General features: G+C 55.2%; 1 protein-coding gene across 1 annotated transcript; it reads left to right on the top strand.

The window, feature by feature from the left end:
- The first annotated feature begins 4,997 nt into the window (after window positions 1–4,997).
- TNNT2 (troponin T2, cardiac type) lies at window positions 4,998–11,219 on the top strand. Its single transcript, XM_084276065.1, has 12 exons — window positions 4,998–5,049; window positions 5,328–5,360; window positions 5,797–5,832; window positions 6,122–6,143; window positions 7,057–7,117; window positions 7,211–7,327; window positions 7,679–7,756; window positions 7,917–8,027; window positions 8,441–8,550; window positions 8,965–9,055; window positions 9,614–9,654; window positions 11,138–11,219. The coding sequence occupies exons 5-12, from the start codon at window positions 7,064–7,066 to the stop codon at window positions 11,184–11,186; spliced, it is 651 nt and encodes a 216-aa protein (XP_084132191.1). The 5' UTR covers window positions 4,998–5,049; window positions 5,328–5,360; window positions 5,797–5,832; window positions 6,122–6,143; window positions 7,057–7,063; the 3' UTR covers window positions 11,187–11,219.
- The last annotated feature ends 1,604 nt before the right edge of the window (window positions 11,220–12,823 follow it).

The raw sequence follows: 12,823 nt of genomic DNA, 5'->3' as shown, positions 1-12,823 counted from the left end.
TCCTCCCGGCGCTGCCCGCCCCGGGGTGGGCGCTGGAGCCCCCTTAAAGCCTCCTGCCCCCAAAGAGCATTTCCCAGACGCCCGCTGGTTTCCCCTCAGCTCCCTGGGATCTCACCGTCGCTCTGTCCACAGGTAAGGCTGGGGTGCTGGGGTGCCCACTCATGGCGTAGGATGCTCAGCGGAAGGGCAGTTGTTAAAGATCCCGAAGGGATTTGGCTCCAGGTTGATGTTCTCCCCAGCTGCTTGCACCACGTTGTCTTTATGCCGTGAAGTCATTCCCATGGATAGAGCATCAGGACCCTCTCCAGGGGACTGCATTTGCAACTTGCCCAACGCCTTTTGAACCACTCTACTGTGTGCCAAGGTGGCTGAGAAGGATTTTGGCAGCCCTGGTGCCAGGATATCTCATAGGTCCCCATTCCCCGTGTCTCTGGAGAGACAGGAGGGATGTGATTCCCATGGGATAGTCAGGCCAGCCTGGCCCTGGCTCTCTGGCAGAATGTGGGGTGGGTTAGAGGTGGGATGCTCCTGTGTGTGGTCTGACCCAGCCAGGTGGGAAGGGAGCGGTGACATGACCCACACTGGAGGAGATGCTGGGAAATGAAAGCTCTGGGTTTGGGTGGCCTGCAGGAAAGCAGGGAGAGCAAACTGTGGAGGGTTAATTCAACCCCAGAGGTGCCTCAGCCAGCCCTAAGCTAACAGAGAAGGGGACTGCAAGGAGCCAGAGGGACATTTGGATTATTTAATACACAGCAAATTATGGGAGATTTTTTGCAGTCAATAATATGCACAATGTTTTCTCTTGAGTTCAGTAATGTGTCTGCTGGCTTCTTACATCTTTCAAAACAAGATTTCCAAGCTTTAGTGGGAAGGTTTGCATGTTTCTGTGCAGAGGATGGGTAAATATTTCCAACAGCCACTGTTTTTTTCTTATGTAGCCCCTTAACAGTCCTGGTTTTGTTGCTGGTCCTGAGCAGATGCTCTGTGGGATTTGGTGATGTGTGAGCTGGGGAGTGAATGGAAGTGTAGCTGTGAGCTTCCACAAACACACGCTCGCCATGTCGGGGCCAGGAGGGAGCCTCCTCTCTTGTGTTGTGAGAAGATCACATGAAGACATGGGTGCTCAGAGGACACATAGAAGATTTGGCCAAGCTCAGCAGCAGCAGGACCATGCCTGGCTTTGCGGGGAAGCAGGAGATCAGGGTGGTGGTGCTGGAGGCGTGTGCTTAGGGCCAAGCCCCAAAAGCATCAGAGGGAACTATGATGACAGAAGCAGCCGGTGAACCTGAGGCAGACGGGGCTGAGTTCTGACTTCATTTGGCTGCAAAAAGCACCTTCTGAGTCACTGCTCAGAAGTGAGCTTTGACAACCCCCCGAGAGCCACGGGCATGCAGCAGCACCCCTCCTGCAATGCATCCTTCCCATGCCTGTGGCCTCCAGTCCTGGATTCAGCATCTTGAATAAGCGACCCCGAAGCCTGTCCTACCCATCCAGGGTAATAAATGCCCAACAGATGTAGCCAGGGCCAGTTGTTCCCAGACACCCAGGAGAAGTGAAGTGAGGCTGCTCTGGGAACAGGTGGTTCAGCACATGGAATTTATTTCTAGAGCTGCCTTGCATTTTCCTGCTGCATCTCAGCTCTGCTGAGGTCTGGCACAAACAGACAGGCAGTGCAGGGGCTTGGGCTGATGCTCAGGGCTGCTCCTGGATGCTGAGGGCTGGGGCTGGCCATGGGGCTGGTCTGTACAGACCTTGCAGTACAGACCAGTGTAAAACTCCCCACGACTGGGGGTCTCAGCAGTACATTGGGTGAAAGCTAGATGAGGAGAGATGATGAACAAAGTCCTCCTGATCAAAGCTGGGAGGGAGGTGGGTGTGCTGGGGAGATGAATGTGGCTGTTTCCATGGGGTTACCAGCTCAGACCCGGGGAGAAACGCTGCTGCTGAGCCCTGACAGCCCCTTCCCAGAGCACACCCTGCACTCGTAGCGCTGGGCTGGGAGGTCTCACCACGATCTCACCCTGTGGCTTGTTCAGGACCATAAATCTGAGATAATGGGACGTCCCTGCAAGTTCTGATATCCCAGCTGAGCTAAGAATAGTCAGGAAGCAAAATAATCTGAACATTCTAATTGGGTTATTTCCCTGAGCAAACGCAGCACCCGGAGCTGGCTGCGCCGAGGGCAGCTGTGTCCTGAACATGCCTCCTGACAGCAGTTATCAGTGCTGCATGAGGCTCTGCCTAATCTCCTGCCTCCTATTTGGGGCAAGCTGTGATCCTGGGACAGGAGGGGACAAGGGAACCTTATCTCTGAGGAGATAACGCTGTCACAGTCTGGCTGGGGACAGCTAGAAGCTCCAAGTACTTTGGAGAGATGCAGCGCTGGTGGCTCGGGTGCTGGAGGACAGGCTGTGCTTGTCCTTATCTCAGCTCCTAACCCTCACTTTTTCCAATCTGCCTTGTATTCTGCTAGATAACCAGGCATGTCAGACTCTGAAGAGGTTGTTGAAGAATATGAGCAGTAAGTGGCATGTTTTTAAACATCCTTTCCTTCTCCTTACTCTCACCTTCCCACAGGGTTGCAGTGCTGTTCAGAGGTGTCATGGGCTCTTGTGGTCACCCCAGCACCCAGTGCAAAAGGGCCTCAGGATTCCCACATCCCCAAGCACATCTCACCACTGCAGTGATAGTGCTGAGACCCCCAGTGATGGGGAGTTTTACCTTAGGAGCTGTATCAGCACCTATCTGCCAAGGGACAGTCCCTGTAGGAAAATTTCGGCTGTTCAGATCAGTGTTGTAGAGCTGGGAAGAGCTGGGGTCCTACTGCCACATCCAGAGCATCACTCCCCATGAACAAAATCTGAGGGCAACTTTAGGTGGTCAGAGCTGCTCCACCTTGAAGAGAAGGGGCTGAATATCCAAGCTGTGGGGTTATAGGGATCAGCCCAATCACAGCTACTACCTCTCATCCACCATCAGTGGGGGTTGGGCCTGATGATCTCTCCAGGTCCCTTCCAACCCCTATGATTCTATGATTCTATGATTCTGAGATCAGAAACATAGATCTGAACCCTTCTCTTACATTTAAATGACACAAGAGACTGGTATGCCTTGGAACCAGGCTGATCCCTATGGCCAGCATCCCCTGGACACACCTGAGGACAGGTTCTGTATCTCCCCCGAGGTCAGAGAAAGACTTTTGGGAGAAGATGGGAAGTGAGATGCCTATTTCTAGGGCCACTCAACCTTCTCAAGCTGCAAAAGAGTGTTCTGCTCTGACCACTGTTGAAGTGTCAGCCGAGCACGTCAGCTCCTGCTTTCTGGAGTCCCCAGGGTGATCTGGCTCTTGTCCTGTCCCCACTGCCACCCTACACATGCCACACAGCATGCAGTCACTGCCCACTCCTAAAAAATAGGGGATGTGGGAAATTTCAGGTTCCCCTTTGGCCTCACTGAGGGACACACACCCCCTGTTGCAGCAGATCAATGAAACTCTGCAAACCTGTGCTGTGCTTTGCAGGGACCAGGAAGGTAAGAGGACACACATCTTCTGCAGCTGCTCCAAGGCTGAAGCTAAGGAATGGTCAGAGCAACCTCAGTAACCTGGGTCTTTCTCCCTTCTCTCCCCATGCACGTGTGCTCTGTGAAGAGGAGTACGTGGAGGAAGGTAGGTGCTTCTCTGGCAGCTGTAAGGACCAAGAGTGTTGGTGGTGCAGTGGTTTGCTTGGGTGGGCTGTGCTGGTGTGTTCCTTGGCTGCAGTGAGGAAATCAGGACTGGTAAAGGCAGATGAGACCACGCTCCAGATTTCTCCATTTGAAACATCAGTAGGATCAAAACCAGCCAGGAATTTCTCAGGATCTCTTTTGGGAGAGATCACCCTGTTTTGGCTCAGAACTGGGTGGAGATGCTGGACTTGGGCTTTGGCAGAGGTGTGGCCACAACAGCTCAACAGGAGCTGGAGCTTCAGCTGGATGCATATTAACGATGCTTAAGCACAAACCTCCAACTGCCTCAGCCTGATGAGGAAGCAAAGCCCACGGTGCACACAGCTGCTCTGGGACACAGTGGGGCTGTGCCTTTGGGGCTGGGTTTGGGACCTGGGTCGTGCTGAGCTTCTTGCTACTTCAGGGCGCTGCCAGGCAGCCCTGAACACGAAAAGCAGAGAGAGGCATGAGGGGAAAACCACGCCATAGCTACACCCCACAGCTTTATGGCATCTGACTAACCTCTGCACTTATTCCTTTCCCTCCTCCCTGGCTCAGAAGAGGAAGAATGGCTAGAGGAAGAAGACGGTAGTTATTGCACCTTTCTTTATTTCATCTCTCCACTGCTGCTGTGAATCTGTCGTGGGTTGGTGTGTCTTTTGCTTGGGAAATGGTTTTCTTTCATTCTTCCACTTCTCTCTCTTTGCTCCTCACACTCCCCCTTCCCTGTGCATCTCAGCTCCCGTGTCTGTGGCTTGTCTCTTGCACACTCGTGCTTTGCTGTCTTCTTTTTCTTTCCTTCTCTCTTGGGGTGGGATGGCAAGTCTTCCCAGGACCTGTGGGCCCTGGCATTGCTCTGACTCCAGTGGAAGACTCTTATGGGGATGCTGCTCCCTCCAGTGGAAAAACACTCCCGCGGTGTCATAAATAAGACTGTGAAGGTGCTGAGGGCACATTCTCTAATGCTCATCAGTCTTGTTCTTTGCTGGCTGGAGGACAGCAACAGAAATCTCTTCTTCCCACCATGGGGTGTAGAGAGGGAGTGAAGGATAAACCAGGAGGTGGCTATAAATCCTTTAATTTATTTATTTTCTGCTACCCAAGTGCAGGGACCAGCCCTTGGGTAGAGGTTAGAGTGAAGCTCTGTGCTTTCTGAGCCGCTGTTTCTTTCTCCTGTGGGAACATCTCCCCCAGGCCAGCTCTGTGCTGCAGTTGTCCTGATACTGGGGTCCATAGGGAGCTAGGGGAGTGGTGGTTGTCAGACTTACACTGCCCATTATTCCACAGGTCAGGAAGAACAGGTAGAAGAGGGGGAGGAGGAGACTGAAGAAACCAAGGCAGAAGGTGTGTGAAGCTTGTTCCACCAAGGGGTCCCCGTAGCCTGAGAGGGAGAATTTCCAGGGCTGTGGTCATGATCTGGGGTGTCTCACCATCCAAGGCTCTGGTCTTCATGACATCTCTCTGGAGCAGACTGGCTTGCTTGTGCTATTACAGCTGGTGGGGCAGACTCAGATCCTACCCATGTACCCCAAATTAGGGCACTGGGACCCCTCTGTGCTGGGAGGGGATGTGGCTGCCCTCACCTGCAGATGCTCATATTCTGCCCATTGCTTTTGAAACAGAACAAGAAGATGAAACGAAGTCACCAGGAGAAGGTAAAGCAGCACTGGAGGAGGGGCAGTTTTCACCATGTCAGTTGTGATCCCAGTCCCCCAGGACACTGGCCCCATTGGGTTTTCCAGTGTTGAATTAATTTGCTGCTGAAGATGTGCAGTAATAGGGGCTTTGTGCTATCTAGGTAAGAATTTCACCCAAAATACAGGAGAGGGTAGTACTACTGCTTTCCCAGGCTGAGGTCTTGAAGAGCTCATCAAGGTTCCTCCTGGAGAGGAATTTGGGCTTTTCTGGTCTGCCTGTGGGTGAGGGATGTCCAAGAGGAACCTGCTCTCTCCCTGTTCATCCTGGAGGGATGGAGCTGGGTTTTGCAGTGGGGATTAAGCACAGGGCAGAGGGGAGCACCCATGGGGTGTCCGTGGTCTGGGTGCACAGCAGGGCTGGCCTCCTGGAGCCAAAGCATCGTGTTTTCCACAGGTGGAGAGGGGGACCGCGAGCAGGAGCCTGGGGAAGGTGAAGTGTCCATCCTCCTTCCTCTCTGGGGTGGGAGGGACTGTCCCTTTGCCTGTGTAAGGAGGGACCAAACACTCTTCTGCTCAGTCAGCAGCATCAACATGTGTCTTGGGCTTTGGCACACAGATGGTCACTTCACTGTGTGCCTTGTTGCTGGAGGATGATGCAGCCTGTGCTGCTGGGACAGTGGTACCTTGTCTCATTGCTGGGGGTTTTGGGTTGAGGTATGAAGGCAAATACCTCTGTGGCACTAATGTCATCTTTCTCTCCTGCTCCTGGGGACCTGCAGGTGAATCGAAGCCAAAGCCCAAGTAAGTGTCAGTGCATTTTCCCTGGTGCAAGGTCTGAACGAGGAGGCTCTGGACAGAGGCTCCATGTCATGCCCTATCAAGGGCGTGGGACAGTGAGGCCTCCAAAGTAGGGTCTGGGACTGGGACATGGAAAGAAAGATGGAGACAAACAGACAGATAAATATAGTTTATGAAGAAGGTCCTGAAAAAAGTGGTCGTGAAGTATTTTGAGTGCTCCTTGGAGGAAGCCCAGCTGCCCTGTGGCTGTGCAGCTGGAAAACATCTCTGTGTGCCCAGGCTGGGGCACGTGGTCCATGGCACATTCAGGGTCTTGTTCCTCCAGTACAGTCCTGGCCCTGGCTGGCAAGATGCAGGCAATCATGGGAGTTCCTCCATCCCTGGGGTGGGACCCTGAAGGAGCAGGACTGTAAACTATTGGCAGGAACCTGCAGGTCCTCCTGGTCCCCAGGGATGCTACCATCTGGGAGATGTCCCAAATCCTGTCCTCAGCCATGATTTCTTCACCCCCTTGTGCACCTCCTGCCCTCCCTCAAGCTCACAGTGGATGAGAAGATGCTTTCCAGCTCCCTGTTCCTCTGTGCTCTTTTGGGTGAGCAGTAGGGTGGCTGCCAGCCCCAGGGTGCCTGGCAAAGGGCTGTGGCCAAGTTGCTGGCAGCATGCAGTTATTCCAGCCATGTGGGTGCTTTGGAGTGCTTCCCAAAAATGCCAGAGGTCTTCCTCTGAGCTTGTCCAGCTGGCAACCACCAGCAAGCAGCATTACATATCCCTGTCCTCAAAGCATGCCTGTTCTGCCTCCCCAGGGGCTGTGAGGCTGAGAGGAGGGCTGGGTAGATCAGTGTGTGGATGAAAGGCACCATCCTGTCCCAGGTATCTGCTGCAGGCTTACCATCCTCCTGCTCACCTTCAATTGCAGGGTCTTCATGCCAAACCTGGTGCCTCCTAAAATCCCAGATGGAGAGAGACTGGATTTTGATGTGAGTACTCAACCCCTGCTCCTCTGCACTGTGTCCAGCAGCTCTGCAGGTCCTGGAGGGCTTCACTCATGGGACTGTTTCTGTCTGGTGCAGGACATCCACCGCAAGCGCATGGAGAAGGACCTGAACGAGCTTCAGGCCCTCATTGAAGCCCACTTTGAGAGCAGGAAGAAGGAGGAAGAGGAGCTCATCTCCCTCAAGGACAGGATTGTAGGTCTACAGCCCTCCCCCTGTATTTCTACTGCCACCCTCTCCCCTGTGGGTGAACATCCATGGTCCTTTCCCCACTGCCCCCACAGCAAGACCTGAGGCAGCCCATGCCCCTGCCAGAGATCTGAGCCAGACTTTGTACCCCATTGTCTAGGAACCCCTATTCTGGTGGCTGCAGTGCTGTGGTGCCTAACAGAGATGCACCTTCCCCCGTGGGCTCTGGTCCATGTGCTCTCCTGGGAGCCGTGGGAGCTGCAGATCCGCCCTTGGGGCTCTCAGGGCTTTTGGGGTGAGGGATGTGTCCCTCAGGATTCCCTGGGGTGTCCAAGCCAACGTCCTCTCCTTCTGCAGGAGCAGCGGCGGGCGGAGAGGGCGGAGCAGCAGCGGATTCGCAGCGAGAGGGAGAAGGAGCGACAAGCCCGCATGGCAGTGAGTGTCCCCCCAGGGCTGGGGGCTTGGGCTGGTCCCAGTGAGGGGGGGGGCACAAGCCCAGCTACTGAACACACTGGAGCACGAGCTGTGTCTTGCATGCAAACTGCTCCATGAGATCTCCATCTGTCCGGTCTTCACCCACGTCTGACCCTGGCAGGAAGAAAGAGCTCGCAAGGAGGAAGAGGAGGCACGGAAGAGGGCTGAGGAGGAAGCGCGGAAGAAGAAGGCTTTCTCCAACATGCTGCACTTTGGGGGCTACATGCAGAAGGTGTGACCCTACCCTGGGTAGGGGTTCTCCCAGAATGGGCTGGCTCGTGGACTGGCCCCACAGCACTGTGCGTGTTCTCAGTGCTGGTAGACTGGGGTGTCTACAAGCAGAAGACAGGCCACCAAGGTTAGGTCCCAGCAGTGGTCAGAGGGCCAGTCAGAGCTGAGAGCTCTGCTTGGCAGATGCTGGCCAGGGATGGTCCAGCTTTGACTCAGAGACAAGGATGGGAGTGTGTGTGTGTGTGTGTGGGGGGGGGGGGGGGTGTCTTGTCTACTACTGCCAAAACTTCCTTGAGAACCTCATGTGCTTCTGGAGTCCCAAAAGATGAGGGTGTTGGGTGCAGAGCTGGGGATGGGGGTAGAGCAGAAGCTGAGTGGGTTCCCGTCCCTCTGATGGACTGATGCTTTCCTCAGTCAGAGAAAAAGGGTGGGAAGAAGCAAACAGAGAGGGAAAAGAAGAAGAAGATCCTCAGCGAGCGGCGGAAGCCCCTGAACATTGACCACCTCAATGAAGACAAGCTGAGGTGAGCATGACTTGCAGGAGGGATCTCCAGGACAGGGGGTCTGCTTTGGGCCCCACCTCCTGGGTCAGGATGCAGGGGCAGGGATGGGTGGCTGTGGCTTGCAGCCCAGACAGGAGGCTGTGGCACGGGTGGGACATGGGCTGTGACACCCCAGCAGTGACATGGGCTCTGTGGCTCTGCCGGGCCACCGTGGGCAGGCTGCTGCTGACAGCGGTGGCCATCAGAGGGAGCCACGCTCACACGTGTGGGACACGCGTGTCCCCTCGCATCCCGACCTCACCCATGGCTCTGGTCCACCCGTGGGACTGGCATCATCACCTGGGCAACACATCCCCGGCTGCCCTGTGCCCTGCAGTGAGAGCCCTGTGAGTGACACCCCTTTTCTGCACTGACACCAGCCAGCTCTTCCCACAGGGAGAAGGCCAAGGAGCTATGGCAAACCATCCGTGACCTGGAGGCTGAGAAATTTGACCTGCAGGAAAAGTTCAAGCGGCAGAAGTACGAGGTGAGCTCTGTGTGCCTGGCTGCTCCTGCTGCTCCCCACCTGGACCATGAGGTGGGTTGCCTGGCTGATGGTGCTGTCCCAGGGCAGCTGGTGGGCAGAAAAGGACTTTTTTTCCCCTTAAACGTGGTGTGACAAAGACCAAGAGTCCCTGTAGCCACTGAGAGTGAAAAGCAAAGCTGCATCTGCATCCCTTCTGCAGTGAGCCAGGGTCAAACCTGCTCTCCCAGCCACTCCATCAGGGATGAGGACATGGCTATGCAATGCTAGAGGATGAAAGGGGCTGTGTGGTGGCCCAGTGACCTCCCAGCTCCTGGGGACATTTGCTTTGCACCACAACAGGCTTCCTGCTGTGCTGCACATCACAGTCCTGTGCTAAACCCCACACAAGACCCTCTGGGAATGAGAGAGCAGAGATGCACCTTCACCACAAACCTTGTCCCTGGCCAGGCATGGGTCATCTTGGCAGGCCTCAGCATCCACCTGCATTGGGGGTTGGACCCCATGACCTCTGGAGGTCCCTTCCAACCCCTAAAACTCTGTGAATTTTTTCTCTTGCAGATCAATGTCCTCCGAAACCGTGTCAGTGACCACCAGAAAGTGTAAGTCCTTCCTTGATGCCTCCTGCCCTTCTACCTACCTGCTCCCCTGGCCCCAATTCCCCTCTGCTTATCTCCCAGCTCTCTTGTACCCTCACAGAGCCATCCTCTTTCCCTTCCCTTCCCTTCCCTTCCCTTCCCTTCCCTTCCCTTCCCTTCCCTTCCCTTCCCTTCCCTTCCCTTCCCTTCCCTTCCCTTCCCTTCCCTTCCCTTCCCTTCCCTTCCCTTCCCTTCCCTTCCCTTCCCTTCCCTTCCCTTCCCTTCCCTTCCCTTCCCTTCCCTTCCCTTCCCTTCCCTTCCCTTCCCTTCCCTTCCCTTCCCTTCCCTTCCCTTCCCTTCCCTTCCCTTCCCTTCCCTTCCCTCTCCTGGTGTTCAGGGATGTGGATTTTGGCCCAGGGACCTCAGTCCATGCTGTTCTGCACCCACTGACAGTCACCCATTTCCTCCCACCTCCACCAGCTTCCCCCTGGCCCTGAGACCCCGGCTGGGGATGGACCCTCAGGGACACCCCCCTTCAGCTCACGGAACCTTGTGTCCCATGAGTCCTGCCAGTCTCCAGCTGTCCCCATCCCTGCAGTGGCTCTGCCCAGCAGCTCAGAGAAGGTGCTGGAGATCCCAGAGTGTGTAGGAGAGGAGATCCCCGAGGCTGTGGGAGCTGTGCAGCCCCTCAAGGCCAGGGGAGCCTGTCCCAGTGCTCATGTCCCCTACATGGGACTAGGGGACCTTTCTTAGGAGGGTGGAAGTGGTTGTTTAACTCCCACTCTTGGGAGCACCCTGCTGCTCTCACAGCCCTATCCCACCCTGTCGTTTCGCATGAGGGGTGCTCAGTCTGCCCTGTGTGACAGCCAGCAGCACCCCCCACTTACACCAAACCTTTCTTTCCTTCTGCCCCAACACATCCTGTTCCTGCAGCAAGGGGTGAGTACTGGGGTTTGCTGGGTGCCATCTGCCTCGCACTGCACGTGTGCTGCTGGGACACAGGGGCTGATGTCAGAGCTGGACTGGTGACTCCTGTGCCAGAAATACCCTTCACTGTCCAGCTGAGCCTCCTCCTCCTCCTCCTCCCCTCTGCTGACCCATGCCCAGAGCAGTGCTTCTTCCCCTGATGCTGCTTAAGGAGAGCAATGTGGTGGGTCCTGGCTAACTGCTTCACAGCTTCTGGCTCCTGGGAGAAGGATCCTGCAGCTATCCTGATCCCTCTGCAGCCAAGATCCTTCATTTGGGAGGAAGGACCATGGCTGGGATTTGGGAAACACCTAGCAAAATGCATGAGCTTGTTCCCACTGAGTCCCACAACACATGGACTAACGTGGGTCCCAGGCTTTCACCTGGGGCTACTGAAGACCTTCCTCCCCACAGGGCAGTGAGCATCAACCAGAGATGGCTTGGTCCTCTTTGCAGGGCCTCTGATTCTCCTCCAACAGCACCCACCTTCTCCCTCCTTTCTCAGCCCATTAATGTCTTTACACTCCTGCTTCTCTTCCAGGTCAAAGGCTGCCCGTGGGAAGACAATGGTGGGCGGGCGGTGGAAATAGATGACTCAGGAGGCAAAGGAGGCTCAGCCACACAGAGGTGTAGTGCCTTGTGGTGGGCCAGCTGGCTTCCCCAGGTCATGGAGCCTGCACCACGTGCCCACCTGCCCTCCCACTGCACAGAGCAAAGACCTTGCTGCAGGCACAGCGCTGCCTGTGTGGGCAGATGCTTCATGAGGTGCCGTTTCTCATCTCTGCACCCCCAGTTGATGTTGTGTCTGTAAATAAAAAAGAATGGTGAGGGGGGTGCAGGTGTTGTCTCCATCCTAAAGCTTGGAGCTCAGAGGAAACAGGACAGTCCCAGCCAGCTGGACTGAGCAAGTGCAGTTGCACACCCGCTCCCTGGGGTGCAAGAGGATGCAGCAGCCATCCAGGACGTCCTAAATACCATGTCCCCTTGCCTCACAGCATCTCACACTGTGGGCTTTAGGAGGTTTTGTACTGGACCTCAGTGGCCTGACCTGCTTTTCCTGCTGCAGTCTGGGGCAATCCGAGTTGTGGCCACTTTAGTTCCTGCTTGTGCTGCAGGAGTATCCCCCTCAGTCTTCTCTGAGTCAGGGTTGGCCCTGTGGGACAGCATGGACTGGGGCACTGGGATTGGGGCATTGCTTCCAAGCCTCTTGGTCCACAGATTAGCCACAAACCCCACTTCCAGGTCATTTTCATTCCTACTTCCACCTCTTCCTAAAGGGCCCACACCAACTGTGATTGCCTCTTCTCCATGTTTCTGACAGCATGCGATGAAGACTTGGGGTGAGTCAATGTGGAGAGACCATTTATCTGTCCTTTCAGGGATGAAGATCTCTTTCATCTAGCTGTAGGCATCTCTGTAGCATGCTCCTACATGCAATGCCCAGGGGGGCACATCAGCTGCATAATCCTGAGTGTTCCTGGTGCATGGATCTGAGCTGTCAGTCAGAAGACACCAGACTTGCAGGACCATTTCTTGGGGCAAGTTGTCCCTTGCTGTTGATCAGCATCATCTGGGCCATCAGACATTTCCCAGAGCATTTTGGGAGGGTGGTGGATGCACAGGATGATGGATTTCAAGGGCTTCTCATCCCTCAGCAAGATGTTTTGTCTCCTTTTTTGCTGGGGGTGCCAGCCCTCCCCATCACACACCCAGTGATGTGGGGGCATCCTGCAGATTTCTCTCTTGTGCTGCCTGTTGGATGACAAATCATTTGGCCTAGTTCAACCTGTGGCATCAAACTTTGGGGGAACAAGGCTCTGAGATGCTTCAGCTTTAGTGAGGCACCAGGTGGAAGGCAACCAGCTCCCTATCACCCACTTCTCAAAAATGAGGTGTGGAGGGATGAGCCTGATCCCACATTGGGACCAAAGGGCAGGTATGAAGACAATGAGGGAACTAGAACATCCCTCTTACTGAGAGGGGCTGAGGGAATTGGGACTGTCAGGCCTGGAGATAAGAAGACTGAGGGGGGATCTTACCAATGCTGATAAATCCTTGAGGGGTGGGCTCAGGAGGATGGGTCAGTCTGTGTTCAGTAGTGCCCAGGGACAGGACAAGGGGCCATGGGCACAAACTGGAGCAGAGGAACTTCCACCTAACCCTGAGGAGGAACTTCTCTCCTGGGAGGGTGGCAGAGCCCTGGGCCAGGCTGCCCAGAGAGGCTGGG

The sequence above is a fragment of the Gallinula chloropus genome, assembly GCF_964237585.1.
Source record: "Gallinula chloropus genome assembly, chromosome: 27".
Classification (NCBI taxonomy): Eukaryota; Metazoa; Chordata; class Aves; order Gruiformes; family Rallidae; genus Gallinula; species Gallinula chloropus.
Note: the sequence above shows the minus strand (reverse complement) of the source record. Positions and strands in the feature narration are given on the sequence as shown.